Here is an 18,467-nt window from a genome sequence, read left to right as displayed (position 1 = left end):
AATGCTGACAGAGGAAACTGTGAATATGGCACTTACATTTTATGTGTAGTTTGTAGACTTGTAGGAGACATCTGGAGAATATTGCTCCAAATTATAGTAGAACCAAGTACCTTAAAATATGATTGATGTGAGATTATGCAACTAATATAATGAAATCATATTTGAGTTCACTCAATTCTCTTGAAAATGTGTAAGTTTTCTTATCAGAAAATGTTAAAGTGGTTAATGTTCATCCAGTGTCAAAGGTCATGTTATGGCATTTGGCCAATGCTGGCCACTCCTCTACTGAATGAGTCATGAAACACACATTTAAAACACATAGTTGATTGTTCTACATCCTGTGTTGTAGCAATATACAAAGCCCTTGACAAACTGTTTAGTCGGTAGCCTAGATCATTGATGATCATCTACTTTACAAAGGTCTGCACAAATCCACCTTGTGGAAGATATTCACGAATGTTACTTTCCTCAACGACTTTGTTTGAAATTTCCAGTTGGCCGGAGGAAGCTGGCGCAGAGATTTATGGGTAAAAGGCTGGCACATTTGCGTCCCTCACTGTTCCATTTGAGACAACACTAATCAGCGACAGAACGCACTACAGATGTAAGTGCTTATCGTGCACTACGCACTGTATTGCAGTGCACTTCGTAAAGTGCGCGGTAGTAGACATGGCTTGTGACATAAAGTTCCTTGTGTTTGCTTCCTTGTTTGGCCATGTGCTTTTTGGTTTACTTTCTGTGGACCACGTGCTTTTGTTGTCCTTTGTGCCTTTGTTCTCACCCCTTTCGTTGCTGCCAGGGGGGTATTCGTCGTAGCTCGCTAAACGGTTTAGCGAGCTAATTTTCAGGCTAAGATAAAAAACGCCCCTCTTTTTGGTTCGTGGAAGCAACTTTTGATAAATCACCATAGTTACATATCGATTAGCACTAACCTGCTCCAGGGCAGGCTAACTTAAGTGTAGCTGGATAAGCTTGCCACACCCCCGGAAAAAGGAGGGATCCCATTGACCAAGGACTGATATTAGAGTTAGATTAGCGGAGGGAGAGAGTTCTTTGCGATCGCCAAGATCCATTATTCTTGTATGAGCGCTACCGATTCAGCCGACAAGGAATCATTAATTTACAAGACCTTCTCGAGTCATTTATTGCAAACACCACATTGACTGTACATTTTTGTAGTGTCGGTGATGCGGAGAACAAAGCACTCATAATTATATGAGTGTTATTAGTAGGCTACACCATTATTGTAGAAAATGATTACGGTGGACTCATGATAAGAATAGAGAGAAATACAGACAATTTATTTTCACCGCTTCAATTTATTGCATTTGTTATTAATACATTTAGTCATTTAACAGACGCTTTTATTCAAAGCGACTTCCAAGGAAATGTAAAACTACATCGAGGAAGGAGGTGAGGGGATTTGAACTAGCAACCATGTAGATGCAAACCGGTAGATGAAACCTCTGTACCAGCTGACACTTGGCATCAGATATTCATACATAGATATCACCATATAAACATCCCAACACACCTTGCTCTCACAGCGGTGGTGGTGTTGAATTTTGCCATGATTATGGTCTTGTATTCTTCATAAGCGTTCATGTTCATCTCCTACTCGCCAGCGGAGAAAAAAAGAGCCCTTTTCTTTGAGTTTAGAACCATTATACCGTTAGAAAATCATGGTTTTGGTGATCGACCTTTCCTGCCTTTTGAAGTAGGACGTGCACGCGCAAATGCCATGATAACTTTAGCCTGCTTGAAATTAACCACATGATTAGGATGCGGGTCAGCCGTTAACGAACCGATATTTGCTGTTCTCAATCAGCTCGCTAATCTTAACGGGCTATAAGGCCAATTGATTAACTTAGCTTCAATCCTACGACGAACGTACCCCTGGTGTGTCTCGTTGTTCCTTGGCCAGCTCTGTCTTATTTTCTAATTTAGTCCTGTGTATTTAAACCCTTGTGTTTCCTCAGTTCTCTGTTTTTCAATGTTCGTGTGTGTGTGTGTGTGTGTGTGTGTGTGTGTGTGTGTGTTTCTCTCGCTGCACTGTCTGTAGGCTACTCCAAGTTGTAAGTTAAGAGTTCCTTGTCTTGATTTAAAGTTATTTCTGTGTCAGAAAGTGACGTAGGCTACCTTGCTAGTGATGCATGAATAAGCAAGCACACGTCATTTCTCATGTATGTCCTTGATTACTTATTGCATCCTTGTTTTTACTTTTTCTCAGTAGGAGTGGCTAGGGAGTAATTAAAGATGGTGTTTATGGTTGGTGAGCTTTTCCAGGAAGTCCACGACATAAAACTCAGTCCCCTCTATACCCTGTTATATTCGTCTCGAGCCGCAATTTGCAATATTGCAAACATGCCTTCAGCGATTAAGAGCATTTCAGTAACATACGACGCAATCAATGAGGACAATACTTTCAGTAGCGGTGACCGTATTTCCGGGCGTGTTACCCTTGATATCGCTAAGGAAACGAAGATTAAGTCTTTTACAGTTAAAGCGAAAGGTAAAGCAAGTGTCTTGTGGAGTGAACGTTATGGTTCTGTTACAATAGTTTACTCCGACAAAGAAACATACTTCAAGTCGGAACATTTCTTCATACAAGAGAAGAAAAGTAATGGTAAGTTGATTACCTTCTCTCTTGCCGTTTAATGAGAGCACAGGCACAAATATTCAGACACTGGTGGTTGTTCACACTTGGTATTGGCAATTGTGTCCACACGTATTGCGTGACTTGCTTGTGATTAGGTCTCGCTCTATAGGCAAAGAAACGACAAAAGCAGCAACCGCTAGCAACGATAAAAAGTTGTTTTTAACCAGCAGAAGGCAGCAATCAAGGCTTAAAGTATGACCCCATTGACGCGCAGACAAGAACTTCTGCTTACGGATACGAGTAGGCAGGCTTTCAATGTAGCTCAAGACACATTCACGTTCAAACTTCTAAAATAATGTGACCACATTTGTCCCAGACCCGGACTGGTCCGGACTGGTCTGGTTTTATTGAAAAAAAAAAAAAAAAAAAAAAAAAAAAATTCCGATGGCGCTTGTGTAGCGGCCGTGGAGATCTCGTGCAGGAGATAGTTTGGTGATACTATAGCCTGCATGGAGAATACCAAAACAAATTCCTAGTATATGTATACATGGCGAAATAAAGTTGAATTGAATTGAATTGAATTCCAGACATGCATTACTTCGCCTTTAGTCTACTCTACTTGTTGTGGAGACTATGTTGTCTGGTAAGAAATGCTTAGAAGCCACTGTGGTGCATCTGATTAAAATGCCTGAGATGATGTACAATCCAAACTTGAGGTTTATTGCAAAGTTGAGATGAATGGAATGGAATTCAACATAGATGTATTTTGTATGTGTGTTATATTAACGTGTGTGTGTGTGTGATAAGGTTATATACTTGTGTGTGGTTATATTTGCGTGTGGTTCTGCAAAGAAACAATACAACAGAGATACTTAGCAATCATACTAGTAGGCATCTCACAATATAATGCTAGTCATAACCTCACATTAATAATAGCAATATTCTCACATATTACTGAAGTGACACTACTTCCTACATAACTCACGTAGTCTATCACATTCTAGCTGCTAAACAGCACAAGTTATGGTTAAACATGTCAGTAATTAACCAACAAAGATTATGTCCATGTTTATAATGTAACCGCGACACCAGCATTAATTAAATATGCACCCGCGATCATACAACGCATTTAAAACATCAATGCACTGTCTAACAAACACAGACTGATAACAGTATAAACTAAACATAACCAAGGAGCATTATAAATACTTACAGGTATCTGAACGCACACGATTCCAACACTCTCTCAATCTAATCTTTATACTGAAACGTTTGTATCTCAACACCTTACTTCTGTCTCGTCAGTCCACTGATCTGCTATTCCCGCCACTGGGTACCGTCAGCGCAAGCATCCCCAGACTACACTCTGATTGGCTGTACAAGTGCAGCCATAAGGGGTGCATGCACTAACGGAATGACCCAGCAGCAGCCAAAGGGCTGTTCACGTGCACAGTCTAAACCATCAGTCCTTTGTAACAGCCGCCCCCAAAGTTGGTCCGCCAAGTTTGCCATCATCAGAAGGGCTGGATGGTTCTGAGTCCATCTCCGGGATGGCGGGAAGGGTGATGAGGCGGGCAACTGGTCTGAGGTAGTGTCTGTCCTTGACCTTGACCACCGCTGACCTGATACGACCGTCGACTCCAGGGTTCACCTTGGTGACTCGGCCCACAAGCCAGAGTGCTCTGCCCAACAAATTGGACTATAAATGATTTGTTCTGATACGTCAAATGGCCTGGAACTTTTCCATTTATGAGGGGAAGAATACCTTGGGCAGTGGAAATGGATTAAGCTATGATTCTGTCATGGCACTACTGGATTTTCCTTCCCTGGGCCGTGGATACAAAGTCTTTACAGACAATTTCTGCATGAGACCAACTCTTTTCACTGATCTATGGAAAGAACACACAGCTGTTTGCAGCACCATCCGGACAAATCAAGTAGGGATATCCCAAAATAAACAAAAACAATCTTCTTTGAGAAATGCTGACAGAGGAAACTGTGAATATGGCACTTACATTTTATGTGTAGTTTGTAGACTTGTAGGAGACATCTGGAGAATATTGCTCCAAATTATAGTAGAACCAAGTACCCTAAAATATGATTGATGTGAGATTATGCAACTAATATAATGAAATCATATTTGAGTTCACTCAATTCCCTTGAAAATGTGTAAGTTTTCTTATCAGAAAATGTTAAAGTGATTAATGTGACTGTTGCTAAATGAGGTAGACATTTTTGCCTCACCAGTTTGAATTAGAAAAGCAAGAGAGCGAGCACACCAATGAAAGTAGGGTAAAGTTCATCCAGTGTCAAAGGTCATGTTATGGCATTTGGCCAATGCTGGCCACTCCTCTACTGAATGAGTCATGAAACACACATTTAAAACACATAGTTGATTGTTCTACATCCTGTGTTGTAGCAATATACAAAGCCCTTGACAAACTGTTTAGTCGGTAGCCTAGATCATTGATGATCATCTCCTTTACAAAGGTCTGCACAAATCCACCTTGTGGAAGATATTCACGAATGTTACTTTCCTCAACGACTTTGTTTGAAATTTCCAGTTGGCCGGAGGAAGCTGGCGCAGAGATTTATGGGTAAAAGGCTGGCACATTTGCGTCCCTCACTGTTCCATTTGAGACAACACTAATCAGCGACAGAACGCACTACAGATGTAAGTGCTTATCGTGCACTACGCACTGTATTGCAGTGCACTTCGTAAAGTGCGCGGTAGTAGACATGGCTTGTGACATAAAGTTCCTGGTGTTTGCTTCCTTGTTTGGCCATGTGCTTTTTGGTTTACTTTCTGTGGACCACGTGCTTTTGTTGTCCTTTGTGCCTTTGTTCACGCCCCTTTCGTTGCTGCCTGGTGTGTCTCGTTGTTCCTTGGCCAGCTCTGTCTTATTTTCTAATTTAGTCCTGTGTATTTAAACCCTTGTGTTTCCTCAGTTCTCTGTTTTTCAATGTCCGTGTGTGTGTGTGTGTGTGTGTGTTTCTCGCTGCACTGTCTGTAGGCTACTCCAAGTTGTAAGTTAAGAGTTCCTTGTCTTGATTTAAAGTTATTTCTGTGTCAGAAAGTGACGTAGGCTACCTTGCTAGTGATGCATGAATAAGAAAGCACACGTCATTTCTCATGTATGTCCTTGATTACTTATTGCATCCTTGTTTTTACTTTTTCTCAGTAGGAGTGGCTAGGGAGTAATTAAAGATGGTGTTTATGGTTGGTGAGCTTTTCCAGGAAGTCCACGACATAAAACTCAGTCCCCTTTATACCCTGTTATATTCGTCTCGAGCCGCAATTTGCAATATTGCAAACATGCCTTCAGCGATTAAGAGCATTTCAGTAACATACGACGCAATCAATGAGGACAATACTTTCAGTAGCGGTGACCGTATTTCCGGGCGTGTTACCCTTGATATCGCTAAGGAAACGAAGATTAAGTCTTTTACAGTTAAAGCGAAAGGTAAAGCAAGTGTCTTGTGGAGTGAACATTATGGTTCTGTTACAATAGTTTACTCCGACAAAGAAACATACTTCAAGTCGGAACATTTCTTCATACAAGAGAAGAAAAGTAATGGTAAGTTGATTACCTTCTCTCTTGCCGTTTAATGAGAGCACAGGCACAAATATTCAGACACTGGTGGTTGTTCACACTTGGTATTGGCAATTGTGTCCACACGTATTGCGTGACTTGCTTGTGATTAGGTCTCGTTCTATAGGCAAAGAAACGACAAAAGCAGCAACCGCTAGCAACGACAAAAAGTTGTTTTTAACCAGCAGAAGGCAGCAATCAAGGCTTAAAGTATGACCCCATTGACGCGCAGACAAGAACTTCTGCTTATGGATACGAGTAGGCAGGCTTTCAATGTAGCTCAAGACACATTCACGTTCAAACTTCTAAAATAATGTGACCACATTTGTCCCAGACCCGGACTGGTCCGAGTCATCTGATCTCAATGTGTTCTCAATGCCTCCTCAGTGCATCACCAAAGACACAAACTAATACCAGGTGTGAACGGGGTCTTACATAATGCACAAATAGAACGGGCTTATATAGGCAGAGACATTTTACAGGCTCAGGGTAGATGAAGACGATAAAACATCATAGACATCACGATAGGGCATTTATACATTAACGCTTTTATACACACTGACTCTCAATCACTCACAGGAAATACATGTAGAAGGGGGAAACACAGATCACTCCAATTTAGAACATTAAAACAGAATTCTGCAGACATCAGCATTCTCATGGCACACTGGGAGACACCACATAATATACACAACAAGGAAGCATGCAGTAATGCCCAGATCCCTCCTGCAAAACATATATAAAGACTTTTGCGTTGGACCACATTGTCAATCACAGCAAGGAACTTTCCCTGATCTTTTGAAAGTGATGGCACAACAAATTGTTTTCTCTCCAGAAGGAGATGGGTTTTCACTCCTGCAAGACCAATCACAGGAGACGTGTGAGTTTACAAACAGCCCATGACAAAGCACAAGAATATATGTAATATAGAAAAGGAGCACTACTGACTTCAACACCCTCTCTCTATCTCCTCAGATTCTGATGTTGTTCTTCCGGGATGCCATGTGTATCCATTCACTTTTCAAATACCTCCGCAGTAAGTCTGTTGCCGATATTGTGTATTGTATAGAATAAAAATGTTACTCTGCTGCAGGGCCATTTTTGCTTGTCAAAATGTATACAAATTTCATAAATTACAAAGTTTCCAGTCGAAAAGTAAAATGTATCCTTAAACAACTAACCCTAAACATAACCAAAACAAATCGATCAATAACGGAAGAATATCTTATTGCATGTTACATTGACTAATGCAAGTCACAAACTCCAACCACTTACTCCCATTAGACAGCGTGGGGAGAAACTTTAGTAGCCTATTCTTTCTTTAGTTTCATGCTTGTGGTTGCTAAGCAGGACTGTTTGACCAGCGTTTGAATCACAAAACGATTGAGCTTGACACCAAGTCATTGTAATTTGATGCAAAGTTGCAATTGCAGCCTTCACTATGGCATGTGTACATTAACTATTCATGTTAAATTGTTGTGCGCGCCTTACACAACTGTCCACCCCAGGATGACATCCCGTTAACAGTCCAACTGATGACATTGTCATTTTTTCGTCAACCTACATTATAGGCCTATACAATATGTATTTGATAGAGGACTGTTGTCCTGTAAGTTGTTTGTCAAAATCTTTGTTTTCAGTCTCATACAATCTCTTTGTGAATTACAACTTAAAGTGTTACTCAATACTGTTCATACTGCATATATCTTATATCTTATTTCATACTGTATACATCTTATTTATTTATATATTACCACTATACATATGTACATACTCTGCACTTTTCTGCTTTTTTCACTTCTGATTAGATGCTAACTGCATTTTGTTGTCTCAGTACTTGTACTCTCTTTGTTTTCAGTCTCATACAATCTCTTTGTAAATTACAACTTAAAGTGTTACTTTCAGTTCTCTCCAATCATGTCCATCCATGCCTGCATCACTGTAACTCAGACTAATCTAACAGTAGAAAATGTTGGTCCCCTTGCAAATCTTTAATGCCCGCTCTATGCATTGCACCTTGCAGACAGCCTTGCTGTGAAACATTAAAAGGTATGCTGCCCTCTCATATTTGTACACAACAGGGACATGCCATCATCCTTCAAAGGTGAAACTGGAAAAGTGATTTTCTTCCTTGAGGCAAAATTGAGCAGGTCGATGCTGCTGTCAACCAAAGACAAAACTGAGTTCACTTTTGTGTCCAGGACTGATATGCATGTTCCAGACATGAAGGTAAAAACCCTCTTCCCGCTTAGTGTTTGCTCCTGTTCTTGTAAAGGTACACTGTGTGACCCTTTTGGTGTTAATTCAGTTCTGTTTCTTCTCAGGCGGCTCAGTTTGGGACTACAGAGAAGAATTTAAGGTTTCTTAACTCTGGAAGTATCTCAGTGGGAGCAAGCATCGACAGCATGAAGTATTACACTGGTAGGTGTCATGTGTTGAGTAAGAGAAGTTTATTTAACATTAGAATGGAGAGCACTTATATTTATGTAACAATGAAGAGATAAAAACTGTAGTTGTCCATGGGACCATTTTACTGAATTATCACTTCCAAGTGACACTGCTTCAATCCACATGTTGGCTGTATAGTACACTCAATGGCCCCTAAGGTTGCCTGGGCAACTCACCAGTGCAACAAGGCACCATGAGTAACTTCACCCCAGTTACCACTGCCACCTTGTTGGTTCCTGGAGAAAACAGGTGCGGTGGAAGACAAGGATGCAGGTTTATGCCTACTATTCAACCCTGGAGTTTAGCATGTATCTTATGGATCTAACCAGTGCCTCTGCACTATAGTTTACAATCAGATAATTAATTTGAGAACTAATTCACATTCTGAACTAGCCCTAAGGCTAACATCGCAAGTTAGCATTGTTATTACAGGCAATTGATTTATTTGTAACAGTCCATTTGCCCCAAAACATAATATATTCACCATATGTTTCCACAATTTGTTTATTTTTCTAGCTTGTAAATACCCCCTTTATTTTTCTATAAATCCCTTTAGATATCAGTCACACTATATACATGTGCACCCTCCAAAATGGCTGGGGTTTAGACCCACATACTCAATTTTCTGTTTTTATTTGAGTGTGTTTATTATTCATTTGTTATAATCATCCCAACAGAACCATGACAAAAAAAATGTTATAACAATTACGTACAAAAACACAAACACCACTGCATACTCAGAACTAAATGTTAATGTAAAACTCGTAGGGAACATGCACTGTGTTCTACATCACTTATGAAGTTATGTACATAGGTATAAAAAATAGTTTTCACTTTTTTGTTTCCTAACTGACAAAATTTAGTAAGGTTCATATGGACTTTAGATTGTATTGTATTGTCAGTACCAGCATGTCTAGTAATAGACTATATGGTATGATTGTAAACTTTTAAGTCTGAAAAATTGATTAATTTTGTTTATCATCAACAGGAGATGAATTAAAGATAACGGCTGAAATCCAGAACAACTCTTCTCGTGCTATTAAGCCCAAATATTGCCTGTACCAGAAACAAAGTTACTTTGCTCTTAAGAACAGGCGGGTACACACTAAAGATATCGTCAAAGAGGAAGGAGAGCCCATTGAACCATCAACAAATGAAACTGTGAGCTTATCGATGAGCATCCCCTCAGACATCACCCCCTCCATTCTCGACAGCAGCCGGATCCTCAAAGTGGAATATAGACTCAAGGTACGTCATCATTTAGAGGGAGCCTCATTAGTAATTTGAATTATATTTGTTTGTATAGTGTCATTTTAAATGAATATTGCAATTACGCCTTCTATATAATCCAAGAAAATATGCAGAGTTAACCCCTTAAGTTAAAGTTTACTTGTGGCAGAGTCAGTAAAACATTTACAAACTGCATTGAAGGAAAATTCCCTAAATGCATCAGTGTATGGATTGTACTGTTTAAGTGATTTTTGACCCATTGGTTGTCAACTCCGGTCTGATGTCAACTCCTCAGGTCTATCTGGATATCAAGTATTCCAGAAATCCAGCGATCAAGCTTCCATTGGTCATCCTTGCCCCGCCGCAGATGGCAGGTGCAGCCACAGGTGCAGCCACATCAGATGCTTTGGAGAGAACAGAGCCTCCTCCTCCATACAGTGCCTACAGTCTATACCCATCCCCCTTGGGCCCGTCAGGGAGTACGTCTGCATAATACTTTATAGTGAATGTGCTGAGATGTTTTTACATGGTTAGTCATTTCATTGTAATATTAATTCATAATAGTTCATAATTTCACAGAAAAATTTTACTGAAATTCTGCACCACAGGGTTTTGTATAAATTGCAGAATATGCCAGACTGATACCTAAGAAGACATTGACTGCATGTGTCATATTGTCACTGTAAACTATAGTGTAGTATAGGGCATTTTTAGTGTTTACTAGTTAAAGGAAGAACTGTCTATGAAACTGTACAAACAGTGGTATCTCAATAGCATGAACTGGCCAGTTAAACATTGTAACGCAATTTACAGTGTCAAGTTGGGGTACCACTAGTACTTAAAATAGGGAAATAATAAGAAGATCATTCACAGAGGGATCACTACACAGAAACGGTGAAATCTGCTTAAACTTAAAAATTTCTTTTGACATATTCCTTTAATTAAAACTCTATCTAAAATATTAAACAACATCGAATTAAATACAACCTGAATATTAAGACAAATGTAGAGTAGTGGAATGATGAGGCCAAAGATACGAAAGGTATTAGGTAATGTACAGGTCATTAATAATAAAAATAATAATAATAATAATAATAATGGATGTTATTTGTATAGCCCATTTAAAATACAAAGAAGTCTCAAGGTGCTTTACATGGTTAAACAATCACAACAATAATAAAAAGTAATAGAAGTGCTAAAGAAGTGCAGAAAATAGGATAATATAAAATACAAAAAAAAAAAAAAAATTAATTTAAAATAATTAATAATTAAAAAACGCAATTTAGGACAGAATAATTTAAACAACGCAATCTAAAAACAAAAAACAAAAACTAAACCAGGACTTTAGGTGAAGGCAGAGATTAATAGGATGGTTTTGATGTGTGATTTAAAAGCAGCGAGGGAATCTAAGGCCCTAATGTTCTCCGGGAGCTTGTTCCATAGACGTGGCCCCAGCGAGGAGAAGGCACGATCTCCCATTTTTGTCAGTTTTGTCCGGGGAACTGCAAGGGGGTTGGAGTTTCCTGACCTAAGTGTCCTGGATGTGAAATGAGGGGTGAGGAGGTCCTGGAGCTAGGTTGGACCGGTAGTGTGTATGGCCTTGTGAACTAGGAGAAGGACTTTGAAAATGATTCCTTGGTTAATTGGAAGCCAGTGGAGGGAGTGGAGGACTGGGGTTTAAACAACATTGTATGAATTTATTTGATTTGCACCATCATTTTTTCCCCCGTCAAACCAACAACAGTTGAAGAATATTTACATTTACATTTACATTTAGTCATTTAGCAGACTATTCCTATTTCCTCCTCCTATTTAAACAAGAAGTGTTTGATACTAACTCTAAAATATCAACTAATGATTATATCACCAATATCGCCTTGATTTAGAACAGATTTCCAATGTACACTAGAATTAGCTTAAAGAGTGAAAAACTTTCCCTATTTATGTTTCCTCAACCATAAATTAAGCTTCAGAGAATGACATTTCCACCATTTAGCTCACTAACTTAGAGAACAAATGCACTGAACATGTTGCAACATCCTGGCAGTAGGAAACGCCTAGTGTGGTTCCTAGTTAGTAAGGCTGAACAGAGAACTTTTCACTTCATACCTAATGCCCCAACCAGTACTTTAGCCATTGTGTTTTAAAAAATAGCCCATTGTAATAAATTATATTCATCCAGCTTTTATTATTATTATCATTATTATTATTATTATAATTATTATTTTATTTTATAATTAGTGTTTTGGTGTCCTGGGGTTAAACAACCATAGGGGAAAATGAGTCAGCAGCACATGACTTCTTATCTCCTTAACCCTTACTATCAACAGAGGTCATGGAAACAATAAATGTCATCGTCCTTTCTACTAATCACGTCCGGGGGTTACTGTGCATTAGTACATTACCATTGTGGTTTCACTCATAACTGGTCTGGTTGATGAGGTGAATATGATGATTTCTAATATGAGGAGTCATCGTATAGCCTATTATGTAAGTGACAAGATGAGTTCTCCTTTATTAAGACAATGTTACAAATCACTACAGACGCAAAGCAGGTCTCGAGGTATCTATATTTCAACAGAATGTGTGGGGGAAATCTACTTATCTCAACATTGTGCACTACTTTAGTGAGACCAAATGTTTTATGTCTACTACTACTCTACTACTTGGAGGTGAGGTTGAACAGATGCATGTAGGCAGAAAAGACAAAGGTCACTTTGGCTGATATGAGCATTCCAGATATTACACTTACAAAACCGTGACAGCCTTGGGTACCTTGATTACTCTGCATACCCTGTGTTTCAACCTGAAATATCCTCGTAGTGAGATTATCTTATTTGTATTTGTCAATACAAATAAATACTTATTTTAAAAAGCTACAACATATTCTCATGACTACAAATGAGTTTGACAAGATACCTGTAGGTAAGAGGTATACAAGTAAGAATTCAGCCTTAACTGCAATGATACCTCATTTAAGTAATTGTGATGGGCTTCATTTACTGTTGAGTGGACTGTATGTGTCTCCATTTTGTCTTCCTGTGATCACCCTGCCTTTAGATCAGCGACAATCCAAATGTAAGTCTCCCTGCCCTTTAGCTGCATGGAGATATTACAGAAAGTTTCACCTGACATGAGTGATTCCACAAGTACACAGTTGACTTGAAACAGTAAACCGTGAAAGTCAGCTGCTACTGTTGAAAGGATGTCAATTTGTCAACACGTGAGACAAGTTTCCTGAAACTGCCATTCTAAATTTCCATAAAAGGTGTGTTCTGATAGGTCTCGCCAAGCAGGATGGGAAAGCTGAGAGCCGTGTTCCATGACTTCTATTACTCCCTTTGTGCCCTGTGAGCGAGGAAAATAATGTCTGATTTCAGCTGTATGGTACAGGCCCTTTTGAGTTTACATGAGAGAAATATATGGTACATTTTTTGTGCTGTTTATGAATGATGACCCTTTACATATAAAGGCCCCGTCACACCATGACGTTCTGGTCAAAGTTCTCTGAACTTTCTAATCGTTCAATTTCGAGCGTTCTAGGGCGATGTGGACACATCTGGCGTGTTACTAACGAAATAATTGCGTAGGACTGACACATGACTAGCGTGGGACTGACGCATGAGGAGTGTGTAACACCGACCAAGTGACGTGTCACTGGTCCGCGACAAACGTGTGCTGACGTGTCACTCCAGCGCGACAAACGATAAGTCAACCTTAGAAGAGCGTGTTGTTTGTTTTAATGTACTGCTGTAATGTATGATGTTCTTTGTGTTATTGTATTGTCACTATGCATCAATAAAAAAAAAATAGAAGAGCGTGTTAAGAGTGTAATTTACGTGTGGGTTTTATGGTCAAACGGGTAAAAAACGCTGGAAAATCATAGTGGATTCAGTTGATCTGAACAGTGAACAGCATGCCGCCAAGACCACGAAAAGGTGTGAGGGGGGCTTCTACTACTAGCGCTGCTGCAAGTAAGAAGATGATAAATGCTGCTGAAAGTAAGAAGAATACAAAGCCTCTTTCACTAGCAATGTCTTCGGACGAAGATTTACTGTTATTACGGGCGTTATTCCTGGGGTTTTATGTTATTAAAATAAATGATTTAAATTTGACACTGAATTTGTGTTTCTCAATGTTTATTATTAGAAAACATCAACACATCCACACACATTGTCCCTGTCACAAGAGTCTTCATATCATATCCATCTGCCATGGAACAGCACCAGCTATAACAGTGCTCAGCTATGTTCAAGTTCAGTAGGCTACATCTACTTCATGCTGGCTCAAGCAAGCATATACCCTCCACTCCGCTTTTCGCTAGATTATGCAATGACCTTGCATGGCATGATAGCATTGAATATGTAGATGTATAGTGCACAGAATAACGTCTGCAATGATGTAAATTGCGTTTGTTGATCACGTATGGTTAATAACATATTAATTGTAGAAGGGACATGATAAAATCAAGATCTTCCCTTGGTGAAAAAACTTTCGCCGATATCTACCTACGAAAGATGGGTTAGGTGCTCAAATTTCCCTGGATCAAAGAGGACGTTAGTAGGCATGTCCAAACTAAAAATCACGTCTCAGGATTGCTGCGCACATAAGTTATTTCGGGTGCATCAACTGTACTCAGTCTACCCTACCCAACGACTGACTATGATAGCCAAACGCGTGCAAAGTTAATAAAACGTTCCACGAAAGTTCTCCAGCGTTTAAATTAAATCTCCATGAGAACTTTTGTGCATGTTCAAAACTTTTTTTTTGGACGAGCGTTCTCCTCCGATCACCGACGATTACCGACGATTACAGCGTTCACCAGCTTTCACACAAAGCTCTTCTGGCGCAATTCCAGCGACCATGGACGATTACCAACGTTTCCTCTAACATCATAGAACGTTGACCAGAACGTCATGGTGTGACGGGGCCTTAAGCAGCATGTATGTTCCACTGCCTATTCTCCACTTCTGCCTATGCAGAGGTCATTTTACAGATAACCCCTCAAAATATAAAGAATTACCACTTACATACCTTACATGCCATCTTGGATGTCTGGAATATATTGATAACCTTCCCAAAATGTAGGCGCTCCTTAATATGTTTTTCTTACATTACTTGGATGCAAGTGGGAAATGTAATTGTACGAGTGAGGTTTTACATAGCAATGTGTCCTTACAAGTCTATGCCATCACCTGGAACTCAAATCTCATCCCAATCAAAGGTTATTCAAGTTGTAATAGAGTAATGGCAAATGTTTGTATTCTTTTTTGTTGTTGTTTGTAGTAAATTATTGTTTTATTATTAAAAAAAAGATGAAACTGTTTACCTCTGGGATATCATTCTATATCCACACAGAGAGAATATCCATGCTACAAATGTGTGTGCGCGCATGCGTATGTTTGTGTATTATGTGATGTTTATCGCATACATGTCCTGAAGATTGTGACAGAGGGTCAGAACATGCCTTCAAACTCAAGTACTACAACTATGTGAAGCACAGCTTCTTTGCACAAGGCAAGAGGAAATTCTGAAAGAGGGAGAGCCTGTCCCGTCCTCCACCCATCATCACCCCTAGGTCCTCACAATACCACCAAGCGTCACTGTGTCCATCTTCAACTGTAGGATCCTGAAAATGGAGTACAAGCTTATAGTAAGTACATACTTATCAGAGGTTGAAGATGCAATACCAAGTTTCTGTACTGAAACTGAAATACTTTTAGACTTCAAACAACTGAGATTTTGAAGGCATTCATGTGTTTTCAGTTTCTTAAATAGTTTATTTAATTATATACATTCAATACACCTGAAATAAACAACCGCAATGGGTGGAATACACATTGTTGTGATCATTCATTACTCACTAATTAAACAACAACAAATATTGCAAAAGGTGAAACTCACATCAATTGTCAGGTATTGATAAAATACTCTCATTGCCACACACTTGTTCACATCTGTGTCTTGCAGGTCTGTCAGGTATCAATTATGTCCTATCAATTATGCATTCATTATTATACATTTGTATTATATACAGTCTGGTAATAATTACATGTATACCTAGCTAAGTCCAGAGCAGCCCCTTGCTAGATTGTCTGTTATGTAAAAGTTTATGTTTTTGATTGCGCAATATGAAAAGACACAACTAAGCAGTACTTTGTCATGTATGTTAATTCTTTATAGACTTGTAATGTTGAGAAAAGTAACTAACTATTTACCAATACATCTCATTCGACTCACAAATAAAACCAATGTCAAAGACATCTTTTTTTAATCTATGTAATATTGGCCAAAGTCAGAAAAGTCCTATCCCTTCAAGATGCAGAAAAACGAATCCAGACATGCATTACTTCGCTCTTAGTCTACTCTACTGCAATGCTGGATGGGGCGACAACTCACTATAGAATCTCCAACCGATAAAAAACATTGCTGCTCGCACATTTACTAGAACCAAAAAAATATGAACATATGTCACCTGTACTGCCTCTCTGCACTGACTCCTTGTCGAAAGTAGAATTGACTTCAAAGAACTCCTAACATACAAAGCCATACATGGCCTAGCTCCAAATTGCTTCAATGACTAATTGTGATAATTAGGCAGTTCATTTTTCAGACACTGGGATGTGCATGCTTAATCTTTTCTTGTGTATGACTAACATTCTGTTTACTAACCTGTCTCGGTTCTCTCCCATATAGTAGGACCTTTCCCTGCAAACGCTAATGGCTGTGATAACATTGTTCCTTATCACCATAACCTATACTATATAATGCAACGTCCACTCACTTTGTCCCTCCCCTAGTTTTCCACCTGAAACCCTCTGTCTACAGTTTACTGCCCAGTCCCACCAAACTACTATGCATCATTTATTATCTGCATATGATACAACATCTATACATATTGCGCACCTGCCTATTTACACTGCGGTCAAGCCAGCCGACACTCGCGTGTCTTCGGTCAAATCAGCCGACACAGAAATTCTACTGCACCTATATACTGATATTTATGGTAAACGCATCCGAACCGCCCAGAACGGGAACGGGGATATTTCAAAGTACAATAAAAACAGTTTGTTCAATAATTCCAGAGTGAGACTGATATGGCTGTTTTCAGGACCTCTCTGACTACCCACACACTCAATATTAGACATTTTTACTGTATAAATTATGATATTTTTTAAAGTAAAGTCAAACATGTGCCCAATCAAATCGGTTCATTTCTGGATATTTCAAAGTACTATAAAAATACTTTTCCCAATAATTCCAGAGTGAGACTGATATGGCTGTGTTCAGGACCTCTCTGACTACCCACACAATTAATATTAGACATTTTGACTGTATAGATTAAGAGATTTTTCAAAGTAAAGTCCAACATTTCTACTGTGTAATAGATCATTTCTGGATATTTCAAAGTACTATAAAAATACTTTTCCCAATAATTCCAGAGTGAGACTGATATGACTGTGTTCAGGACCTCTCTGACTACCCACACAATTAATATTAGACATTTTGACTGTATAGATTAAGAGATTTTTCAAAGTAAAGTCCAACATTTCTACTGTGTAATAGATCATTTCTGGATATTTCAAAGTACTATAAAAATACTTTTCCCAATAATTCCAGAGTGAGACTGATATGGCTGTGTTCAGGACCTCTCTGACTACCCACACAATTAATATTAGACATTTTGACTGTATAGAGTAAGAGATTTTTCAAAGTAAAGTGCAACATTTCTACTGTGGAATACATCATTTCTGGATATTTCAAAGTACAATAAAAACTGTTTTTATAGTACTTTGAGATATCCAGAAATGATGTATTCCACAGTAGAAATGTTGCACTTTACTTTGAAAAATCTCTTAATCTATACAGTCAAAATGTCTAATATTAATTGTGTGGGTAGTCAGAGAGGTCCTGAACACAGCCATATCAGTCTCACTCTGGAATTATTGGGAAAGGTATTTTTATAGTACTTTGAAATATCCAGAAATGATCTATTACACAGTAGAAATGTTGGACTTTACTTTGAAAAATCTCTTAATCTATACAGTCAAAATGTCTAATATAAATTGTGTGGGTAGTCAGAGAGGTCCTGAACACAGCCATATCAGTCTCACTCTGGAATTATTGAGCAAACAGTTTTTATTGTACTTTGAAATATCCAGAAATGATGTATTCCACAGTAGAAATGTTGCACTTTACTTTGAAAAATCTCTTAATCTATACAGTCAAAATGTCTAATATTAATTGTGTGGGTAGTCAGAGAGGTCCTGAACACAGTCATATCAGTCTCACTCTGGAATTATTGGGAAAAGTATTTTTATAGTACTTTGAAATATCCAGAAATGAACCGATTTGATTGGGCACATGTTTGACTTTACTTTGAAAAATCTCTTAATCTATACAGTAAAAATGTCTAATATTAATTGTGTTGGTAGTCAGAGAGGTCCTGAACACAGCCATATCAGTCTCACTCTGGAATTATTGAGCAAACAGTTTTTATTGTACTTTGAAATATCCAGAAATGATGTATTCCACAGTAGAAATGTTGCACTTTACTTTGAAAAATCTCTTAATCTATACAGTCAAAATGTCTAATA

General features: G+C 38.7%; 1 protein-coding gene across 1 annotated transcript; it reads left to right on the top strand.

Moving 5' to 3' along the window:
* The first annotated feature begins 5,432 nt into the window (after window positions 1-5,432).
* Window positions 5,433-13,411, top strand: LOC105901096 (arrestin domain-containing protein 3-like). Its single transcript, XM_012828489.3, has 7 exons — window positions 5,433-6,177; window positions 7,028-7,072; window positions 7,168-7,228; window positions 8,274-8,421; window positions 8,517-8,613; window positions 9,629-9,888; window positions 10,166-13,411. Exons 1-7 carry the CDS (start codon window positions 5,808-5,810, stop codon window positions 10,361-10,363), a joined length of 1,179 nt encoding a protein of 392 aa, XP_012683943.2. The 5' UTR covers window positions 5,433-5,807; the 3' UTR covers window positions 10,364-13,411.
* The last annotated feature ends 5,056 nt before the right edge of the window (window positions 13,412-18,467 follow it).

The sequence above is a fragment of the Clupea harengus genome, chromosome 7, assembly GCF_900700415.2.
Source record: "Clupea harengus chromosome 7, Ch_v2.0.2, whole genome shotgun sequence".
NCBI lineage: Eukaryota > Metazoa > Chordata > Actinopteri > Clupeiformes > Clupeidae > Clupea > Clupea harengus.
Note: the sequence above shows the minus strand (reverse complement) of the source record. Positions and strands in the feature narration are given on the sequence as shown.

What these genes read in the sequence shown, in the direction of transcription:
- LOC105901096 (XM_012828489.3), top strand. Translation starts at nt 5,808, where the DNA reads ATGGTGTTTATGGTTGGTGAGCTTTTCCAGGAAGTCCACGACATAAAA. An exon ending in ACTTTTCAAATACCTCCGCA is followed by an intron (nt 7,229 to 8,273) that starts GTAAGTCTGTTG and finishes TGTACACAACAG; the next exon opens with GGACATGCCATCATCCTTCA. An exon ending in CAGCATGAAGTATTACACTG is followed by an intron (nt 8,614 to 9,628) that starts GTAGGTGTCATG and finishes TATCATCAACAG; the next exon opens with GAGATGAATTAAAGATAACG.